The sequence below is a fragment of the Oreochromis aureus genome, linkage group 18 (assembly GCF_013358895.1).
Source record: "Oreochromis aureus strain Israel breed Guangdong linkage group 18, ZZ_aureus, whole genome shotgun sequence".
NCBI classification, from domain to species: Eukaryota; Metazoa; Chordata; class Actinopteri; order Cichliformes; family Cichlidae; genus Oreochromis; species Oreochromis aureus.
Window position 1 is genome coordinate 31,456,652 of NC_052959.1, and position 23,621 is coordinate 31,480,272.

The window sequence follows — 23,621 nt, forward strand, 5'->3', positions numbered from 1 at the left end:
TAGCCAACTAGCTATAATTTACATATGCTGCATAAAGGGTTAAACTGCCACTTTCTGTCACAGTGCAAATGCATGTGGGAGCCCACTGCCCAAACACTCAATGGGAAGGAGAGAACCAACCATCAGCAACAAAAAAAGGTTTTCATCTAAGGAGATTTATTAGGAGTGTGTTTTAACAACACGCATAACTTGTTAAGTTACAGTTTTTGTAAATATAATTCAGACAGATTTGTCATCCTCCCAAAAGCTCTAAAGAATACACATTACATTTGTGAACAGAAAGAAAGAAACCTCAGGTTCCAATTTGATTCACCCATCAACCAACCCTGATGTTGACCCAAGTTTGTCCTGACAGCATTTCAAGTCTCATTGGACCAGTCTTGTTTGTTCACTGGTGATGTTGGGACCAGAAGAGAGGTATTGTAGCAAGGAACTCAGGAGCAAACATAAACAGTGTATCCATTGGATTTTGGTGCTAAACCCACATAAAAATGAGTCCCCAGTGTCTTAGACGCAACCAAGAGGGTCAGGGAGGTTCTTATTTTACACCGGCAATGCAAAAGCAGTTATACAATGCTACACATGCAGAATTAAGAGATTGTGCATTTTGAAATGATAATTTTATTGAATATCTGCTCTCTTACCTGGCAGAGGGTAGCAGGCTTTGGATGGTTGTGATGAAGATGAGCACAATGAAGGCGCACACCAGGTTGGATTTGAAAACCTCGTCCCTCATCTGTGAATACTGCACAGCGAAGAGAAGAAAAAGAGAAAGAAGACGGAGGAGGAGGAGCAGGTGAGGGGAAGACGGAGAAACAAGTTTTCAGACAAACAGAGAAGACATCAAAATGCAACTCAAACACGCCAGTGCACTGCCACAGATGCATGCCACGGTTCAAACACAAGCGTTAGAGAGAGACAGGAGCTGGTGGGTTAGCTGTGGGGTCCTGGGGAAGGTGCGAAGCTCACAAGCACAATGCTAGCTGTTAGCTTTTAGCAGAGTCAGAGACGAAAACGATGCACGCCGTGTCAAAATAAGCAGACTGCAAAGCTAAAACTCAGGTGGGACTTCAAATGGTTACTATATTTAGAGTAGGAATAATTCACTTTTTCTTTCAAATGTCTTTCTAGTCCTCAAGTATCAATGCTAACAACTCAACCAATATTAAAAACTCTAATAAGGATTTCTAAAAGCCTCAACCTTTTTGTCTTTCTCCTGCTTTTTTCTCTATATTTTACAGTATTCTTAAAAACTAATAGACTTACTTTCTAATTTTTATATTCTGAAACCTGGTATAGTTATGCTAGCAATCAATGTAAATAATCCAGAGCTGTGAAGAAACCTTCAGACCTGACCAAAGGTTCAAGAATTTTCCAAATGTTTGGTAAAATGACCTGTTCTCTTAAATAAGGAGACTAGCTTAGCTGCTATACTAAAACAGGAAAAGATATGCTAGCCTGTTTAACAAGTACACAAAGTGAGATATTGAAACACTAGTTGACTGTTTTAATCATAACAATTACTCATAACACTAGTATGATATCTTTTAATTTTGAAGAGCACCAAGCTAGCACTAAGCTAGCACTAGCCTAGCACCATGCTAGCCTACTCCTACTCCTGGTCTTTGAGATAACTGCTAATTAGCTTACTAAGTGCACAATCATAAGAGTAGTATTCACTGTCTCATCAGATAGCTATATTTATTATTGCTTCTAAATATTTTACTGTTTCTAAATATGTACTTTAAAAATATTTAAAGTCTTTATTTAACACATTTTAATTTTCTGATCCTGTGGCTTCTGTCGAGTTACACGAACATAACTTGACCTGAGTCACCCGTCTGACCAAACTGCCCTGAATCGTTTCACTGAAAACTTCCCACCCTGTAACCCCCGCTGCCCCGTCCTCGCTCTGTCTCTTTCTCAAAGGGTGCTGGGAAATTAGCAAGAGGATGCTTCACGTTTTGTCACAACTTTGGCAAAAAAAGATGAGGGAGGCCAACAGCAAATCACTGCACATTTACTAAAGAGGTTAAGAGGGCAACAAAATAATAATAATAATAATAATAATAATAGTAATAATAATAATAGATTATTGGAAAAAGTTTTTAATGTAAGATTCAAGGGGAAACACAAATGTGAAGAGGGAGGAGCAAAACGAAAGTCAACTTAAAGGTCAAAGTGGGTAAATAGGGTAAAAAGAGACTAAAAGCTTCAGAAGTTCACTGCATTCACTAAAGAAAAAGGGGGAAAACACATTTTCCAACTTCCATATCTCATGATAACAGCAATGAAAACTGGCAGCTGTGTTTAACCCCGGTTAGATGTTTGTATTTGAGTTTGTTTCTTTTAAAGACAAAATAAAACACAAAACCTCTTTTTAAATGTCTTTAAATTTGTTTTCAGATTAATAAAATCACAAACTGCTAAATGGTAAGGTATGATGCAGAATAATTCATCAAAGGTTATTTTGACTATTGACACTACTGCTTATATAGAAGTGTAAATAATTTTTTGTGTAGTTTCTAACACAATATCGACATTAAACGACATACCACAGATGATTAAAAAAGTAACAAGAAATAAAATTTTATAATAATAAATCCTAATGTAGACCCTCTAGTATTACATATAGTACATTTAACAGAAATAAATATTTCAAACATCTCATCATTATGACACGTTCAGCTGCAGTTATGGGATATGGAAGTCAGGATTTTGAGAAAAAACTTATTTTTTCCTGTCATGCTGTTTTCCTTTAGTGAATGCAGTGTGCTCCTGTTAAAAAAAAAAAAGAAAAAGAAAAAAAAGAGTTGAATATGTTGTCAACTTTTTCCACAGGACTGTAAAAGGGTAATGGGTCCACGGCATGGACGTTTGGTCATGAGTAAACTGAAGGTGGAAACTGGACTCCAGGTGTTTGCAAACATCATGTTTCATCCAGCTTCGAAGCTTGGAGAAGAAAAAAATCTCACATCTGTCATCAGATTTGCAGTTACACGTGTTTGATGTGCGAGAATAATAGTTACATTAACTCACAGAAGATATTAATGCCATGCTGAGTTAGTCTGTAATGTTAGAGATGTAGTTGATTGTGTTGTTATTATGGAGTGTGAAGTGTGCCAACAGAATAATAATTAATCGTTGTATATTTTTAACCTGTTTTGTTTGAACATATAAACCTGAGAGGAATCCTAAAATACATTTAATTAGAAGAATTTCATTTCACTTTCTTTCATTTAAATTGCATAATTATGGATAATAACGGAATAACTCAAATGCATTAATTATTGACTGATTTTAAAGTCATTTACGAGCCAAACATATCCTCCCAGTTTTAAGCTGAAAATTTTGACATGTCACTTCTGCTGCTACCTTGCGACACTGCCTGCAGTTTGAACCCCTCCACCATCCCAGCATATGCTCCTACAGGATATATACTTATCAGACACCCAGCTCTATATGCAACACATTTCCTAATGCTACAACCACACGAGGCAAAACAGTGTTTGGGGACCATGACACAATCAAAACGACTGTGACCATGTGCAACGAACTTGCAGTGGCTGCTTTGAAGATAAAAGCAGGTCTGCAACAACTTCCACTGCAATCAGTTGCTGCCTTTAAAGCAACTGCTGTTACAACCACATTTCCCCTTGTGGGACAATGAAAGGATTATTCTATTCTATTCTATCCTAACTTCAAAGCTGTCAATAAACTTACAATAAGATGAAGTGAGTTCAGTTAAGTTCATAAATTCCTCCATAAATAGCGACATTGCTGCCACAGGACAGCAGTTTAACTGCAAAATGGCACCAGGCCTCGACAGCCTCGACAACCAAGGTGTGTAAGTGGAACAGTTGGCAACTAGTTAAGTTGTGTTCCCTGTTGCAAGGAGATGCAGACTGACAACTGTACATCTGTCTGCATTTATGAGTTAGAGGGTGATCATTTACAGTCAGTCTGGAGGCAGGTGAATTGTGCAATCTTGCAATCAAAAGCGGTCGACTTGCAAACTAATTGCAAACAGGCAGTGGAGGAGAAAAAATCCAATGTAAGGGAGGAGGTGAGCAAGAAAGTTGCTTCTCCTACTTTTACTCTAGCGTGACTGAGCCTTATGAACTTGAAGCCTAAATCCCAAACACTACCTGTCTGCTACAGGAAGGAGTTTTTTTATTTGCAGTTCATGACATTAGTGGGGGTTAGATGTTGGTTAGATGTCTGAGAGAGATTCTGTGGCATCTGTTTTCTTATTTTGCTTTACAACAAAATGCTGTTTGTATTGTTCACACAAGCTAAATAAAAGTCCCGTCATTTCAGAGCTTTCAGAGAAACACCAGGTCGATGCCAACGTCTGGCTTAGCCTAAAAAATAGAAATCCTTCCTTCTGCACTCGACGTTCTGCCGTAATAATTATTGTGGTGGCACACTTCAGTCCATATGCTACAAAGGTGAGTAAGTCTTTAGCTAAAAGAAAATCCTTGACCATTAAATCTATTTTGCAGTGCATCGTATCCCCTCCCCCCAAAAAACACAACTTTTTTTGTTAAGTCATTAAAATTTGTTGAATCTTAAATTGACTCAAATTGACAGTAAAATACAAAATGTCAGGTCTTTTTGTTCCTGCAATCCCACAGTCGTACCTCATGTGCCTTTAGCTTACTCATGATGGGACAATAAAAAATTGCTGGTTATTGTTTTGCTTCTGAAAGTCGTCATTTAGGAAAAGATATGAGGAGGGAGAGAGAAAGAAAAAAACAGTTATCTGTCTAAAACCCCAGCTACCTTCTCTTCCAGGCTGGAGTCTTTAAACATCAGTGAGAAAGGCTTGATATGCTCTCTTCTCAACTTATCGCCACTCCGTAAGTCGATGGCGCTCTCTATTCGCTTGTTAATTTCCTCAGGACCAGAGTGGACATGCAAAGCTTGTGCGAGATGGTTTGGAAGCAGATTTATCGAATTTCTCGTTAGGGCAGCCAGAGTCTAGAGGGAAAGCACATGCACATAGAATGAACCTGCTTGTCCCCCTTTTGGTTTCATTCAAGTTACAAATGAAAAAGAAGAACAGACACACAGTTACATTCAGTACATACACAAAAGAAAATTAAGGAAAAGGAAGAAAAGGGAAGACCAAAATGCAACATCGGCTATCAGACCGACACTTCAGAGCAAGTCATGCATCTTCCATTCACCCCTGCAGCAGGTTCACTTTGCACTTGGGTTAGTGGTGACAAAGCTCTTAAAATAAGCACGCATTATAACAAAGCTGTAACTCATGTGCGGGACGTGAAAACAGAATCAAAATGGCAAATCGTGAAATGAAGGACAGAAAACAAAGGTTTGGATACAAGCGGAGCAAATGCACAACCATTTATTTCCACCTGTTATTATTATAACCTTCAAAACTTTCCAGAAACAAAGTTAAACTCCATTAAACCCTCACCCCAGACAACCCTGCAAGACATTAATATGCACTATTATAAAAGGTAATTGAACAGCGCAAGGCTCTTTCTTTACAAGGGTCTCCTCGGGTTTTAATTTACCACTTCATCGCTTCCCGTCTCACTCGGCCTTCCTTTAACTAAAATATATCCAAGGTCAAAAGCTACCATAACTCTCTTTTTAAAGCAACCCTCTTCATCCTCTGCAAATCAAGTGTACTAGAATCATTAAAGGCTTTTTCCCCAAAGGTTTTCAGTTGAGATCATTTCTGCTTACAGACGTTTCAGTCTGACTGTGAAAACGGCCAAATCTACAAATGTGGAAACACCGAGGTCAGTACATCCAGTTTTATTCTGCAGTTATTTTAATTATACTTTCATGAGGTCACCAGCATGGAGATCCAAAAAGATACAACTGATGAATCATTTACTTATTCATTTAAAGGCTATTAGCATGATAGATGCCCATACCAGAGCTGAAACTGGAGTAAAACACAGAGTTTCATGCAGGCTGTGTGAATGTGCCTGCACATAAATGTCCGACCTCAAAGCAACTATGTGTACTTTTTAAGGCCCAAAAAAGGTTTCACATATGTACCAAAGGTGTTAAAATACTTGTCGGCAAAGTTTTGTCTAAATTTTAAATGTCTCGGTCCCCAACCTGTTTTGCACCACGGACCGGTTTATGTCCGACAATATTTTCACGGACCGGCTTTTAAGGTGTCGGGATAAACACAACAAAATAAAATCAGTACCAAAAATCAAAATCAATACCGGTACCAAAAAAAGAAGATTTATTCATAACAAACGGGAAAGGCCCAGGGAAACCGAGTTAATGATAAAAATGATAAAAACCCTGAAAACCATAAATTTCACACCCAAGCCTCAACTCTCGCAGCCCGGTACCAAACGGCCGGTCTGTGAGCCGGGGGTTGGGGACCGCTGGTTTAAGTCATGTGGGACACATTTATTACAATCTGACATTCACTCTGTATCACTGGCAGAACATCACTTCACAGCAAGTCAGTTCTGGGTTTCAGTTCAAACACCTTAGTTTTAGGATCCACTTAAAAAATGTGAATTAGCCTCTGTTTAGATATGAGACACATAAAGGTTCAGTGAGGCTAGAAAAGTGTTGTAAAGATCAACACACTTTCAGTGTCTGTGTGAATAACAATAACACTGCAGACTGTGCACCTTTTATTATAAAAGGGCCATTTTTGTATCCTTGCATCAAGGTACAAAATAAATTGGCCCCTGAGGTTTAAAAATAGTTACAAACTCAAGGCTACAGTTAAGTTACCTCCTTCAAGGGTAAAACTGCAGCACTTTACAGTGACAAGCTGTTGAGTGTCATTGTAACAAGGATCAAGGATCGCTCGCAGGAAAAAGGAAATTAACCTCTTCCTCACGTCCTTTGGTGTTTTGTCTCTATCGATGACCTCAGCCTCCACTTTGACTCTTTCTCAGCAAACTGGGAGCAAAAGACAAAACGCTGTACGGCCCATCCTGACGTAGACGACACGTTCGCTCTTAAGGTAAAAGCGATGAAGGTCACACATGAGGATCAGAGTCATTTTCTCAGGCCCATTGACATTAGCTACCCACCATTACCCGTGAGTCAAAGTAGCCACATATTACAAATTACCCTTTGAAGTGTTTGAAACCTGTGGAGCTGGCAGCCATTAATGATGATGGAGACGTAGTCAAATTCAACATGTCTCACCAATTCTGACCGACCCAACGTCTCACCTCATCTCCCTTCATTCAACACATTAACACGCGACATCCATCGTGCTCAGAGAGATCATTAAACGTTCATTTTCAGTCTCTAAATGAAGGTTCTCAAACAAACACCTTCATTAGCTGATGCCTCTTCTTCTGTGTTTCATGTCAGGGCTCCTCTGACCATCATTACATGCAAATGTGAGTCCAATCAGAGCTACCTGGAGCTTATAAATGAAAGCAATTTAGAGGTCTATGGGACAGTGCCTCATGATTCATGAGAAGCAAGATCACTTTTTACTGTCAGATGAAAGATTCTCACATCTCACAACCACAGAGTGAATGTTTTTATTAATTATTCATTATAATTAATAATAAATAAAACGTAATATATATATATATATATATATATATATATATATATATATATATATATATATATATATATATATATATATGTATTATATTTTAAAGTCTGAGGTTCTTGCTGGAAATGCCTTTATTGGTGAAATGGCTGCATTGAGGTAAACCTCAGATTACAGTGACGACAATCCTTCCTATTTGTGTTTTCCTGGGTTCAGCCGAGAGTCAAAGTGTAGCTGAACTATCGACCGTGTCTGACTGCGTCAGGCTTCGGATGTGTTTCTGGAGAAGTCCTCTGTTTAATGACGAATGTGCTTGAATCTTGTGCAGCTCTGGAGTATCTTGTGTTCTGCTGCTATTTTTAGATCCTGTTCCCTCGCCTTTTACTTGTGCCTCTGCACAGCACACTGGATCTCCTTCAGATTTTTGTTGTGGGCAGCTATGCAAAAGCCAAGATTGTGTTGGTGCAACTCCTGTTTTCAGTGGGCTCTGACCCACCACACAGCTCACATTGTTTCCTTTGACTTATCTCACTCGCACACTTTAGGCTGTTAATGTGGAGCGGCACATCGAGAGTGTCACCCAAGCATAGGCACCGTTCCTGCCTTTGAGCTTGGAAACTGTGACAGTCTATTTAGTTATCTGCAAATTGTGAACTGTTTTTCTAGTTGTCACTTGAAATGTCATTTATTTTTTCAGAAATAAAAGAGCTTGCACTTAAACCTAGCAGGTAGGAGGACATGAGGTGCAAACTACAAGCATCAGGAAAAGTTCTGTCTGCATAATAAAAACCACAACGGAGAACAGTGACTGTGAGCTCAGCCCTGTTCGCTCTCAGCACACAGTGAAGAGATCGGAACTGAAACTGAACTTGAGTTCAACAATTCATCTTTTGCATATGAATGAAAACACATGGCCTTTGTGTCAAATGATTAACATATTTGGAGCGGCTTCATTATAATGAGGAAACTGGCTGATGAGCATCAGCTATGCACTCCAGGCCCAAGACAGGTGAGGTGATGGTATGCAGACTTTATTATCAGTTAATTTCAGACTAATCTCAGCTCATATATGTGGGAAAAATATACAGACGATATGTCTGAATGCGACATGCTCCATACGTCTGTTAAATAGAGACAGAGTCAACTGTGATGCTTTAAAGCACAAACTCAGATCAGGTGTGGGAGTGTTTTATTTCCACACTGTGATTTGGGTGTAAATGCCATAAAATGCATAAACAAGGCAGCACAGAAGTAACAAAAAGGCTTATTGACCCGTAAACTGATAGAAATCATTACAGGAAGAGACTAGAGCGTGGTTTCTGTTCTGAGCTGCACGAATCCAGATCTGACTAAATCGGTGCTTTTTCAAACTAAAATGACCCTGGATGATGGCTGACCATGCAGCAAGTACCAGGGGGCTAAAAAACAGACGTTTATACATCAAACTTTACTTCAGAAATAAATTTTGTTTACAGCGTGACACAAAAAATGGTTTGGGTTTACTTTAAATACTTCCCCCTTCATAACAGCTGCACAGGGATGACTTTATTTATCACATGCTGTTTTAATTTGAAAATCCTTTCTCAGGTTATCATGTTTACAAGAGTTTCAGAAAACTTAACCTTTAACGTCTTGATGCATTCTCAGTCATCCAGGAAAGTAAATCTCCAAAAGTTGATCTGGACGCTACGTCCAGATGAACAGAATCAACTTTTGGAGATTAACCTTTAACCTTGACAATGAGGTCACCTGAAAATCCTGTCCTTGTTACTGTGTTTGCAAAGTTGGATGCCCCGCCCACCAACCCACCTGCTGTCTGTCAGCCTTTTAAAGCTGAGGTGGGGTTATATTTATCAGTAGCAAAGATTGTAAAACATCTGAAAATACCAGTGAAAGTCCAAAGTTTAAAATTTTCCAATGGCATCCCAGTGGGCCAGACTGGAGACTTTGCCGGGCTGATTCTGGCCCCCAGGCCTTTTGTTTGACACCTCTGCTAACTAAAACATCAAGCCGTCACTTGGCACACTTGTTCATCACTTAACCTCCAAACATCGGAGCCAGAAAGAAATGAAACAGAGATGAGCTCCAATGATAATAATGCAAAACTGCTGAAAACCTGCAGCACTGATAATGTAACGTTGTGTTTTATTTTGAAAGGTAAGGTTCTCTTGATTAACTCTTTTCATCCTGTTCACAAGCATAAAAAAACATTTTACTACTCCACTCTTTATCTTTGCACATGCAGCCCAGAGAGACTCAAATGTCAGCTTGATCAGAATACATGAAAAAAAAAACGCTGGGTAGAAACTCACTGACTTTATGCAGAAAAAACGAATACGAGCTGAAATTCATCATCACACTGTTAATTTATCATCAGTGCCTGGAGCTGGATGTTTCTTAGCTTTTCCTCTCTTCAGAGGAGAATCTGGATTCAAACATGAATCCCTGTGAAGTTTAAAGGAAAGCTGTGAACATTTTAAATATTTAAAACAAGGATTTCCACCATCAAGAGATCAAAGCCACAAAAGACTTTTCTTCTCTTGTTACGCATACCTGTGTTTCCAGAAACTGGATGAAGCTACATCATTTTTTATACAAAAATCTGTGATGGTAGACTTGCTGTGTACTGCCAAGTTTTCCTGGTATTTCAGTCCACTGTCTGACCCTCTGCTACCTGAGAAAACTCCGTTCAAAACACAAAACCTCTTCTGTAAAAAACAAGTATCGCAGAAAACATCCACATCAGAAATCTCTGCACTGAATCATACTTGTTATTAATCTCTTCCACAGCGTGTCTTTTATTCTGTCTTCCTTCTCTCACCCCAACCGGTCGCAGCAGATGGCCCCGCCCCTCCCTGAGCCTGGTTCTGCCGGAGGTTTCTTCCTGTTAAAAGGGAGTTTTTCCTTCCCACTGTCGCTAAAGCGCTTGCTCATTGTGTTTTTCTCTTTATGTATTATTGTAGGGTTTTCCTTACAATATAAAGCATCTTTAGGTGACTGTTGTGATTTGGTGCTGTATAAATAAAAATGAATTGAATTAAATTGAAATCTGAATCTATTACTTCACATTCCACAATAAAGATAGCGAGCCTTGGTCTTCAGCTAATGAGAGAAGAACTGGGAGGGGGCAGGGCTTTGAGCCGTGTTGCTGTGATTTTTCCTGGCATGCACATCCCTCAGGAAGTCTGCAGCCTAAAGGGCAACTGCTTCTGGATCTGGCATTCCCCGTCTTTGGACTGGCTACAGTGATTAGTCGTCGAGCAGTGTTTGGCTGTATCAACCCAGTGGGGGTTACATGTATGTATACACATTAGTAACAGAACACACTGCTGCAAAGACCAACATATGACAACAGAACAGGGACCATTGTACTTATTCAAACTCCCTTTTACACTGTTGTTTTGTGGTATTGATGTGACGGTGTGCCCTTTCTCACAAAGTATTATATCATTTAAAACATTAAAGTGGCAGACATAAATCAGCAGAGGATTTTCCCACAAAAGTGCCCTAGCCAAATATCGTGTATATATGAAAGATGGATGTAGCCATCGTTGCATCACCAGCTGATTATTGAAGTCTGAGTTTTCACGCCTCGAGCTGAGCATCATAACACGACCTGGGTGCTTTCCTGTCACCAGCTTAGTGGTTTTGAAACTAGAGGAAACAAACCTGAACATTTAGAGCAGCATGATGACGTTTTTGCTCATATGCATTTTTGATCCATGTTTATTAATGAGCATCTACCGGCACTGCAGTGTATACATGACTTAACATAAGGAGAAGCTGAATATGTCGTCTTAAGACTTTTGATTGCACACTGCTTTGTAGTTGAACTGGCATGACTTAAATCACTACAGCAGCACTGAACACAAACTCCGACTGATTCTAGCCTTCGGCGAGCCTTTAAAGTGAACATGCAAACAAGGTAGCGAGAATTAGGTCAAGGGAGGAGCGTCTAGAAAGAGATCAAGCTGCCGCGCGTCCCTGTCGGCTGAGCCACCTTTCATTTCAAATGCAGACGTGAGACTTGAGCAGAGCTGAAATGAAACATGAAACTGAACCCATTTCTTTCTGGCCTGGATTTCACAGAGCGGGGACTCGGAGTAACCGGGTCGTCTAAGGAAACGCACAAGCTCCTTCAAGGCGAAAGCACTGCGACGGCACTGTGCATCACGGGCGCCGGCAGGTACACAGTGAAGCATGAAAGAGGTAGAGACAGAGCCACTGAGTCGGCGCAGAGAGCCCACACGGAGCTCCGAGTACGATTTCAGGGCACGGGACAAATCTTCTGGGTTTCATGATAGCAATCAGTCCCGGATGGACGATAGCTCCCATAATCACAGTGACACACAGGATATGATGTCATTTCTTCAGTGGCTATCTGTGTCTTACGCAATAAAACACAGGATAATTGGAAGATAATGGTTGGCTGCAGATTCTAAATCCTGTTTTTATAAGAGTTATCAGCACAGAGCTGTTACCTGCTGCTTCAGTCAGCTGCCTGTGAAATCGGTGAATCATCTGCTATTAAGTGTTATTGCATGTCTTCAACCAGCTGTTTACAGTTAATGGAAGCTCCTAGTGCCCATGTCAGTGTGAAAGCTGCTGTCAGCGTCCTGGCTGAATAAAAGAAGCATAAAGTCAGATTACTGCAGGCGAGAGAAGTCAGTCCATTCAATCTTAGCATAAGAGTCAAACATAAGCTGAGTATTTCTGAGTGTTTTTGTTTAAATATCGGCTACTAACGCAAGAAAAACGAGCTTCTAAGCTAACGGGACAGGTAGATGACAGGTAGGTGATTAATTTCCAGAAACACTGACCATGTGGTGGCGAGTCACGTTTACGCCGATTATCGGCCTTCAAATATTCTCGTCATAACAATGGACGCAGCCAAAACATAACTGAACTCTTCTTGTTGTATTGCAGTCCCTTTATTTCCTCTCTGACTGACACAGGCGTGCACCAGTATCGTGCCAGCCAAATCAGACCAATAGGAGTGAAGGACGGGGGTCACAGAAAACCAGCAGTGAGAACTCGAGCTCCAAGGAAAGCAAAGCAACAGAAAATAAAAGTGTTTTTTTTTTAAAGAGATGCTTTGAAACTCCTCTGAGGAGCCTTTGATATGCAAAGAGCCACTGTTTGAATTGACTTCTCTAACAGGCTTTCATTGTGCCAGAAGAAAAAAAAACCAAGTGGCACTTTTCAGAAAAACCATTCCTCTGCATCCAAACACACGCTTACATCAGACGCTATAAACTCCCGCTGCATTCAGCCTCGTATACACAGGAGGAGATGCAGAGTTTGCTGTCAGCTCGTAGCTGCAGGAGATGAAACAATCAAACTGCAGCTCTGCACATTTGGCACACGCTGAGAGCCCAGACACATTTCACTGTTTACATAAGGTGCGAAAATATGGCATTACCATCGCATGTTGTAACAGCACTGTATTTATAAAAACGTGTAGAATATACAGTGTTATACTGCAATCTGTTGTGACTGGACTTTTAAATACATATTATGATTTATAATGGTACGTATTATAATAATTGTAATGTATAATTTATGACCTGAACGTCCATGAAATCAAAAGGAAATTGTCAAGTTTGTGTTTAACTTTCTTGAGTGCACTCAATCACAGCCAGCCAGACAAGCACACGGGAACTTTAATCTGTCTATTCAACTCAATTTAATTTTATTTATACAGCCCCAAATCACAACAACAGTTGCCTCACGATGCTTTAGATTGTAAGGTAGACCCAACAATCATATGACCTCCTATGAGCAAGCACGTTGGCGACAGTGGGAAGGAAAAACTCCCTTTTAACAGGAAGAAACCTCTGGCAGAACCAGGCTCAGGGAGGGGCGGGGCCATCTGCTGTGACCATTTGGGAAGAGAGAAAGAAGACAGGAAAAGAAGTCTATTTTCTAACAAGGAAAACGACGACATAGAGCAAAACTACGTTCCGAGTACAAAGCACAGAGAAAATCAGACAAATAACAAGGGAGGGAAGAGAACAACTGCAGTAAATAAAAACACAGGAAGTCAAACAGGAAGAAACTAAAAGAGACAAAGGAGAAAACACAGACACTGATGCGATACAAACGATCCACAGCCTACTTCTATAAATGTCCTTTAAACTTTTCAAGTTCGACTCTAAATTAAATCCTCATTATCTCCAAGCAGAGTTTTGAAATGGCCTGGTGATGTGTTTAACATGAAATCTTAAGCTAACTGTTTGGCTAACTGCTCGCCTTCTCCAGTTATCCTGATGAAACGTGAAGCTCGACGGCCTGGAGCAGAAGCTGTAGGAAGGCACCATTCAGTTTGTGATGGAGGAACAACGAGTCCTCGCCAAGCGGCATGTTTGTGGTGCTGGGTGTCGGCCAGCAGCGCTGGACACAAAAAGCTCGTCCAATCAAAGCAATCTGGGAATGCAAATGTGGCCTGAGAATGCACTCTTAATCCCCCTCCCATCATTATGCACGATGACATGTCTTTGTTTGTGGGAGGACAGCAGATACGTCCAAGTATGCGTAAGACAACGGTCAGAGTTTAATCTGCTGCAGAGACCGAGCACCCTCAGCTACATCAACACTAACACACTGTCAGGTATAATACAGCAAAACAAGCTCACATTCATTTACTGTGATATATCAGACGCCTGGAAGTAACTAAATAATATGTGTTTACAAGGAAACTCTACAAAACCTTTCCAATTACAAGAACAAAGAAAAAGATCAAATACAGACGAGGACATAAAATGACTTGAATGAAGTTTAAATATTTCAGCCTTCAAAGATGGGCAGCAGCTCAGTCAGCAGTGGTTACACAGTGATAATACACAGAAAAATACATACGAAATGTGAACAAAATGTAAACTTCAAAGCTAAGGAGACATCATAGTAACTGCACCTCCTCCTCCGAGATGAAGGCCAGAACGAAACCCAACAGCTCGACACAAGTTTCACGACGCTGACACTAACGTGCTGCGTTCATGCTCACTAATCACCACTTTTACTTTACCTTTCACATGAAGTTCAAATGCAACACAGAAGAGCTCTGAATTTTTCATTTCTCCATCACATCATATATAAAAATCTGAAATCTCCACTTTAAGGCAGATTGTGGCCGATCATCAACAAGTGTGGCCTGATTACGACCCTTTCAGACAACAGAGGCATCGACTGAGAATAAAAAAAGAGTCATGCATGAGCAGAAGACTCTACTGGCTGTTGAGAGTTGTTGCCCCCCCCCATATTACTCCAGTGTGCAGAACTGTAAAGAGGACAAAACAAAGGATGCTGCTGGTGTCACAGAGATTCTGACTCATCTGAGATTTTTATTAGATGTACCCGTGGTATAATTTCAAAATCCTACGTTGGCTCGTTCTCAAGCAACCACAAACCGGGGTGTCCACGCCGCCCACCCAGCAGGGTGACGACAACACCCCTTTAGTCTTTTACAGCTGAGCGCTGTGTAGTCGGTTGTGTCTGTCAGTCATTAAAAGACAAGACTTTATGACTCTGTCGTTGAAGCATTCCAGGTTTACTTTTCAAAGACATCTCTGCTCTCAAGCATCAGTACTATTGGATATAGACATCACATGCATTCAGCAAAAAATATCTGGGGTGTTTTTAAAACCTCATTTAACCATCAGTTAAGCTGATGGTTAATTGGTCCTGATTCAAATCACTGCAGAGCACAAAACACTGAGAGAAAGAGAAAACAACATCAGAGGCAGCCCAATGATGTCGCACCAATTAAAGCAGCATAAGAGCGGGGTCGTGGCTGTTTCAGTGCAGGTCACGCTGGTATTTAATTCATCAAAAATGTCTCATACCATCTTCAAATGCAACGTAGTCCAACAACTCAAGAGCAGATTAAGAAGTTTCCTTTAAAAAGATCTTCATGATTTACCCGAACCACACAGCCTCGCCTTCGCCCATGAAACTGGCAGCACACAACACGTAATCCTGCCTTTAATTCAATTCAGGCTCATTAAAGCAGCACAAATCACAACAACAGTCACCTCAAGGTGGCTTTATACTGCAAGGTAAATGCCCAACAGTGTTCACAAGACACAACAATCAGACTTTACAGCTCCATCATGTTGCTTCATTGCAGTTGCACGCCTCTCTTTTCCTCAGTCTATGACTGTATATCTAACCGGTGTGTTAGCTCCTTATAGAGGCAAAAGGATCTGTCGGCACAAAGAAAACTGCATTAAACGATACAGTAAAAAAACAAACGATGATGCATTCATCAGCCCGTGTGTCTGATGTTTTAAGGACATTTTTCTAACATATGTTTAGATATTTCCTGACAGGAAACTCTCTGAACACCATTTGAAACTGTCACAAACATCCATCAGCTGTTAGTTTTTCTCCCTCTCCCTTCCACATTGTTCAACAAAAAAAAGAAAGAAAATGTGAAACAAGCTCAACCTTCAATCACTCTCTCCAAATTCAGCCGTCTTAGACAAAACACGATGCCTCCGGGGGCTGATTTGTTGTCACAGGCAGACAAATGAAGAAGAAATGAGGAGGATGTTTAAAATGGGCCACACAGTCACAAGCTCGTCATCTGAAAATAAAAAATAAAAAGAAGGCTGGCGCGCAGCGATGTGTTACCACAGTAACACATTTTCTCTGCAGAAAGCTGTCCACTCGTTCCCAGGAAAACAAACCCCCCCAAAAAAGGACAAAGCAACCAACAAACAGGCGAAACAACTGAGAAGATCCCATGCACTGTAAACAAAAACAAATAAATAAATTAAAAAACGCCCACCGTGACAAAAAACTTCATCCTGCAGTGAGACTCAGTTAAAGCAAACAAGCTGTCCAAGAGTATTCTAGTTGTCCAAATATCATCAGGAAAAAGGAAACAGAAGTTTATTTCCTCCCATCTACTTGCTTCGTCTGGCATCTTCACTCATTTCTGGGTCCAAATGCTTCAGTTCCACAAAGAAAACAAGCACAGAGAATTGAAAACAGGCCAAATTTAGCTCCAATAAAAAGATGCGTGTGGTTGTTCTAACAGGTGTTACAGTAAAGTTTAGCATTCAGGCATCGATGAAACAACGATTTACAAAGTCGCTTCTTTAACTTTGAATCTAACATCGCTGGAAAACTTTTCTAAGTTTAGCTTATGTACAGTTTTGATATGACGTGCAGTCCTCTGAAAAACTAGCCACGCCATATGATTAAATAGCTTAATCAACAAACTTCATTGATAATAACTGATCAAATGATCAGTTTCTGTGGATAAAATCTGTCCCACTCTTCTTTGCAGCATCTCTTCAGGTCCTGGTTGAGGTCCGGACTTTGGCTGGACCATCGCAACATTTTCTTTTTCAGCCATTGCTGCTGTGCTTGAGATCATTGTCCTGTTGCATGACTCACTTTGGGCCAAGCTTTAGTGAACAAGCCCAAATCAATACCCCTGCAGCACCGCGCTGACCGTCTGTACTGTGTGAAGTGCTATGGCCAAACGTCTCCACTTCCAAACAAGCCATATTTGTTCAGTCTTTTCTAATTGTACTGTCATGAATTTAATATTGTATGAGAGGAAAAGACAGTAAAAACTGGGGTTTGTGCAGTCTGACATGCAGCTCTTGGGTGTTTTGCAGTTTCTCTGAGCACTGTATGATCTAACTTTCTGAGTATTTTCACTCATGCCATAATGTTTGCACGTGCCTGAATGCTCCAGACCAACAAACTGCTTTTATAGAGGCGCTTACACTTGCTGATGATCAATTAATTAAGGGCATTTAATTAGCAGCACCTGGGTTTTACCAGGCTGAGAAGAAACCAGGCTGAGAATGGCAATTAAATAGGTCTTGTGGGCTTGGGCCAGTTTTAAAAAAAGGAGCACTGGAGAATATTAAAGAGACGAGACTCCCATTCATCATAAGGAAACATTTGAACCCAGAAATGGGGTCATTATGTCATTAGCTAACGAGCAGATAAAATTCATTCCCCTCCCCCGAACGTAGAAATAAAGATAACAGTTTAATCATCACTGCAGAAGAAGTTTGCTGCAAAGACAGACGTTCTCTGGCAGGGTGATAAAGTGCATACATCATGACCTGAATTACAAGCAGTGGCGGGACTTACGTTCTCCTTCCCCACGATGTTGTCAAAGGGGAGCTCGGGGCTCCACGAGGCCTCGTTAAAGGTAGCGCTGCTGGCTCGACGGTCGGCCGAGCTGGCCGCCTCCTTCATGATGTCCTCCGGCAGGGAGAGCAGACTCTCCTCTGGCTGCTTTATCAGGTACGTCTCGATGTTGTGGCGGCGAAGGAAGTCGTTGCGGTCCTTCCCGTGGCCTTCCTCCACCTCGTAGTCACCGTTTAAACAATCCAGAGCTGCCTTCGAGATGTGGATCCTCCTGAAATGGAGAAAAAAACATATATATTTAAAACATCTTGGGTGCCACTTTAGCTGAGTGGGTGAGAAGGTAACCACAGGCCACAGTGGTCTGGGTTCAAGTCTGACCCACAGTCCTTTGCTTCGTATCTTCTCCCTCTCTCTCTCCACTTACTGCCTGCACTTACTATCCAATAAAGGTAAAAAATGGCAAAATATAAATATATACAACATCATGCCCAAAGGGAAAGAAGTATCCATAGATACAATGTAATCATGTTGCTGATTAGATGTAAATCCATAATTCAGTTCTGGCTTTGTCTCGTTTTTGTCTTCTGCTTCCTGTACTTTGTGTTTTATTGTGTGTGTTATTTGTGGTCTCTCTATTCATTTTCTCTCCTCTTTCCCCTCACCCACCCAGCCAATCGAAGCTGCCCCTCCCTGAGCCTCATCCTATTAGAAATCTTCTTTCCCACCATCACATCAAGTGCAGCTCATTGGAGTTCTGTTGCTAAAATTGCAGGATCTTGACCTTACATGTACTCTGAGATGACCGCTTTGACTAGAATTCATATATAAAAATTCATTTGAACTGAAGTGAATCCATGACATAAGTGAAGAACATTTCCTGTGTTTCGCTTTCTTCAACAGGTAGTGATTTTTTCTTGAGGATCTTTTTTATATTGTGAGGTAAACACCTGCAGTAACACAGAGAAAATCCCAACAATCAGATCACACCTGTGAGCAAGCTTTTGGCGACAGGGGGAAAAACTCTCTTTCAACAGGAAGAAACCTCTGGCAGAACCAGTCGGTGGAGATGCATTTAGTGATGATTGGAACAAAATTCCACCTCAGATACAAATATGAAGTCATGTGATGCCATCCACATTAGTGCTTTGAATTTGCTTCCTGTCTAATTTGCAGCAAGAGGCGACTTCTACGGGTGCAAAAACAAGTCAGATTATATAGAAGTTTATGGGAAAAAAACCTCAGCAAACACTTTCCTGATAAGTTTATGGTTTCATTGGCTGGTTTCAGGTTTTGTTGAATACAGCGCAGTGTGACACCACTCTGACAGCCAGCAATTTTGGCTTCCCTTCATTGGCTTCCTGTTAAATCCAGAATTGAATTCAAAATCCTGCTCCTCACATACAAGCTCTTAAATAATCAGGCCCCATCTTATCTTAATGACCTTGTAGTACCATATCACCCTATTAGAGCACTTCGCTCTCGCTCTGCAGGCTTACTTGTTGTTCCTAGAGTATTTAAAAGTAGAATGGGAGGCAGAGCCTTCAGTTTTCAGGCCCCTCTTCTGTGGAACCAGCTTCCAGTTTGGATTCAGGAGACAGACACTATCTCTACTTTCAAGATTAGGCTTCAAACTTTCCTTTTTGCTAAAGCATATAGTTAGGGCTGGACCAGGTGACCCTGAATCCTCCCTTAGTTATGCTGCAATAGACGAGGCTGCCGGGATTCCCATGATGCATTGAGTTTTTCCTTTCCAGTCACCTTTCTCACTCACTATGTGTTAATAGACCTCTCTGCATCGAATCATATCTGTTATTAATCCCTGTCTCTCTTCCACAGCATGTCTTTATCCTGCCTTCCTTCTCTCACCCCAACCGGTTGCAGCAGATGGCCGCCCCTCCCTGAGCCTGGTTCTGCCGGAGGTTTCTTCCTGTTAAAAGGGAGTTTTTCCTTCCCACTGTCACCAAAGTGCTTGCTCATAGGGGGTCATATGATTGTTGGGTTTTTCTCTGTACGTATTATTGTGCGTGCTACTGTACAATATAAAGCGCCTTGAGGCGACTTCTGTTGTGATTTGGCGCTATATAAATAAAATTGAATTGAATTGAATTGTTCATTTTCCATTAGAGTCACAACACACATAAAGCAGGATGGCAGAGGTCTTAGAAGCAAAAATGCTCAGCTTAGGGCTTCACAACATGACCACAGTAACCAGTGGGCGTGGTCGATACTTTTACATGCATTCATTAAACATATCCTTGCTGAACCTCACACATATACACCAAGTGGTTTCCAAAGATTATAATAGTTATTATTCCTGCGTACAGCTGCACAAAATGTCACAAACGACTTTCTTAACTGATGGTCTATTTGCTTTGGTGCTACATGGTGGGAGTGACCACATCACACCTGAGTAACAGGTTAATTTCAAGGAAAGTCATCACTTCCTGGCAGGTGACCCACCACATAAAGAAAACAGGAAAAAATAAATGCTGTGTTTCATATCATGAAATTAACTCACCTTAGCTGTCATCTATGGGTAGTTGGCTAATGCTAACATGGTGGAAAGCAATCCCTTCTGAGAGAACCTTTTCCTCCTTCATAATAGTTCTGGTTCTGAACCGCTGCCCTACGGTGATGGGGGCAAAGTCTATGCTGTTGGTGACATGTTTGACCCAATGATGGCACTGCCAATAACTTTGTGACTATTTTGTATAGATACATATAACAACACGTGTGCCTAAAAGTTTGGCTGGTACTTTCGAGGATTGAAAGACCGCACTACGTCACCAACTCTCAGAACCAAGAGTTCAAACCAAAGAGTTGAGCAGGTGTTTTCAGTGGCAGAGACACCTTTGGCCAAAGAAGCAGCCAATGTGTAAAGGTGTGAATGAAATCCTGCACAGTGTGAGGTCAGTGGCACTGTGGGTGTGAGCCTCACTGTGTTCCTGCACTCATTAGAGGGTGACTGATGTGTGTGGAGCTGATGAAACCATTCAAAGATCTTAAGCTGTGACTGTAAAGAAACATCATGTTTGTAGCACGGCTGGGTTAGGGTGGGCGTTGATAACAGATGCTTGCAGGAAATGTTAAATCAGTAGTTAGAGAGCTAATCTCAGTCTGCCTTTTAAGGTCAAACAGGAACATGAAGATTAGAAAATTTCCCATATTATGCCACTAAACTATCCTTTTAAAACCTATATGAGGGTAGGTAAAAATAAATGACAGAGGGACTCAGCATAATCACATCTCCTGCTCAGCTCTGGCCATGACATATCTTTACCAAACATCAGTTTGCTTTCTCTGGAGCAACATTTCGTGTGAGTGAATCTTCTGTCTGTCCACTGCCAAGAGAAAAAAACAGCCACAGAAAATTCCTTCCGCTTCCTCACCCTGGGATGCCTCCAGACTCCAGCTTGTTGGCGATGTCCACATCCCAGGACCAGACATCGAACTGCCACTTCCTGAGTCCCAGCACGCCGCACAGTACTGAGCCGGAGTGGATCCCAATACGCATGTCGATGTCGTGTTTCGTCCGTGACCTCACGTATCTGGAAGAAAGCGGGAAAAAAGCGGTTTATTTTTGGCATAGTACTCTTTTATAAATCAGGACTACGGCCCAAAAAGTAATGTACTGAGAAAAAACTGAGAAAACCAGCCGATTTTTGGCAAGAAGAACGAACAAACAACAGACAGAGGTTGCAACTAACTGGCTAGCCGCTCCTATGTTTGTTAATACAGTGGAAAGAAAAGATTAGCTGTACAGCTTTGCTTTGTGCCATTACAGGGTTTACTGACGGCTGCAATAAATGCCAAAGAACGGGAAAAAAGAACATGGAAGTCTTAGGTTTGTAAAGGTTTGTGCTCTGGAAGAACAAGACCAAAATGGAGATGTTTATCCATAATGTAATGCACAACATTTAAAAATAACCAGCCACCCCACCATCAGCACAAACACCCCATACCAACGGTCAGTACAGTGGTATGGGGTGAAGTTTAGGACTTGTTTTGCAACAACAGGACCTTGGCACGCCACAGTCCCAGAGTCGACCATGAACTCCTCTGTATACCAAAGTGATCTAGAGTTAAATGTGAGGCCATCGCTCTCAAACTGCAGAGATCACAAGAAAAGCAGCAAATCTACAGCAGAGTGGCTGAAAAAGAAACGAATCAAGGTGTTGCAATGCTCCACTCAAAGAGCTCAACCTGACTGAAATGCTGTAACACGATGTTGAGAAAAATTCAATGAAAATTCCTCCACAATGATGTGAGAGACTGATACAGTCATACAGCTATTAATGCTAAAAATGCTTCTACAAGATGCTGAATCATGCTGTGAGCTCATGCACTGTTTCTGCATTCTGGCTTAGTTTTTCTTATATGAATAATTACATGGTGAAATATGCCGCGTGTTACTGTTACTGTTCATCTCAGGTGATATTATAAGACCTGGTGAGGACCAGCTTATTTTTATTGTGTTATTATATGTAAAACCATGACAGATGATGCCAGTGTGTAATTTAGCTTTGTTGACATAGCTGATGTACCATACTGTATGTAGCTTGAATTTTAAAAAATCACTAAATTACAATGTTTGCTGTGTGAATTTAGACGAACCAACAAACCGTATCCCAGAATTTGTCCACCATATAAAACATGTTGGCACCCCTCAACAATGTCTTGGCTTTCCCCTGACTACACACCAGGCATGTAGTCACTCCCAGATCACATTTACAATCACAGTCCATTCAAATATTCCCAGAAATACGTTTCAAAAGTTACCTGAAACATGTTTAACTCTGAAAACTGCTCAGAATACAAAAGAATGTATAATGTGGTGTGTAAGTGGACTGGACCACTTACATAAGCATGAAAATAAAATGAAAATAAGGCTGTGAATAAACTGAATTAAGGTTATGAAGGTAACAATGGATGATTTTGAAAAAAGTATAAAATTACACACAGGTATGTATATTTGAGTTTAAAAAAAGCGGATCTAATTGACTTCAGGGGCACACGTCTGGCATTAATTTAAAAATATTTCAGGGGTCGCTTTGGGTCGTACCGTGAAAAACACTGTCGGCATTAATTCAGCAGATTAATATACATGAAACTGACCTTTGGTGAAACCAAAGAAACACAGAACATGGAGACAGATAATGCTGCCAGGCAAACACTGTTCATAAGTCCACCAAGAAACGAACACGAAGGCATATCTGTGGCACTTCAACAAAAGAGGTAAAACTGTTTCTGTAGACTCGTCACACCTGTTAATAAATTACTTTCTCATTTCGTACTTTATTTTCCCTGAAACACAATAAAAGCAGGACAGAGTGCGGCTGATAACAGCCTCCGAGGAGCAGACAGGCCTGTCACGCCTCTCCCTCCCTCCTGGCGTTATTTCATGCTTCATAAGAGCCGCAGTGAATGTGAGGTGAAAGGCATCCTGGGTGTTTGTGACAGGTGGTTAAAGTCAGTCAACTGCTAGACGACACCTGGAGTGGAAATTAACAAACAACCTCCAGCTAACGAGGAGGAGGAGGAGGAGAATGATGATGCTGTGATACTGTGTTGACTCTGCGGGGAAGTTCTTTCCGTATATATATGTACATAAATATTTATATATACATATATATGTACATCATCTACAAATCAAAAGGTTGGCAGTTCAATCCCTGGCTGCTCTAGTCGAGATACCAAAGTATCCTCAGGATGTTCCCTCGGGATGAATAAAGTATTATCAATTAATCAATCAATCAAACATACTGAACCCCCGAGATGCTGCCGTCTAAGAGCACGTAGAGGCAGAAAATAAATGCTTGTGTAAATGGGTGAATGAGATGCGTTGTATAAAGCGCTGTGAGTGCTGACGTAGAGTAAATAATAATTAAGACAACAGATTTTAATAGAAATCTGTGGGTGGCATCTGGAAGTAGCTGGACTTCTTCCCAGATTTTTGTCCTGATCATTCCCAATC

At 40.9% G+C, this 23,621-nt stretch overlaps 1 protein-coding gene across 1 annotated transcript in view; it reads right to left on the minus strand.

Moving 5' to 3' along the window:
* adcy8 (adenylate cyclase 8 (brain)) overlaps positions 1-23,621 on the minus strand; it is a 129,605-nt gene that overhangs the window by 43,499 nt on the left and 62,485 nt on the right. The window contains exons 6-9 of the mRNA XM_031735073.2: positions 21,037-21,195; positions 17,648-17,918; positions 4,786-4,983; positions 645-745 (exon numbers count right to left, since the gene is read on the minus strand). Of these exons, the coding sequence (XP_031590933.1) occupies positions 645-745; positions 4,786-4,983; positions 17,648-17,918; positions 21,037-21,195 (729 nt within the window). The remainder of the gene's footprint in view (positions 1-644; positions 746-4,785; positions 4,984-17,647; positions 17,919-21,036; positions 21,196-23,621) is intronic.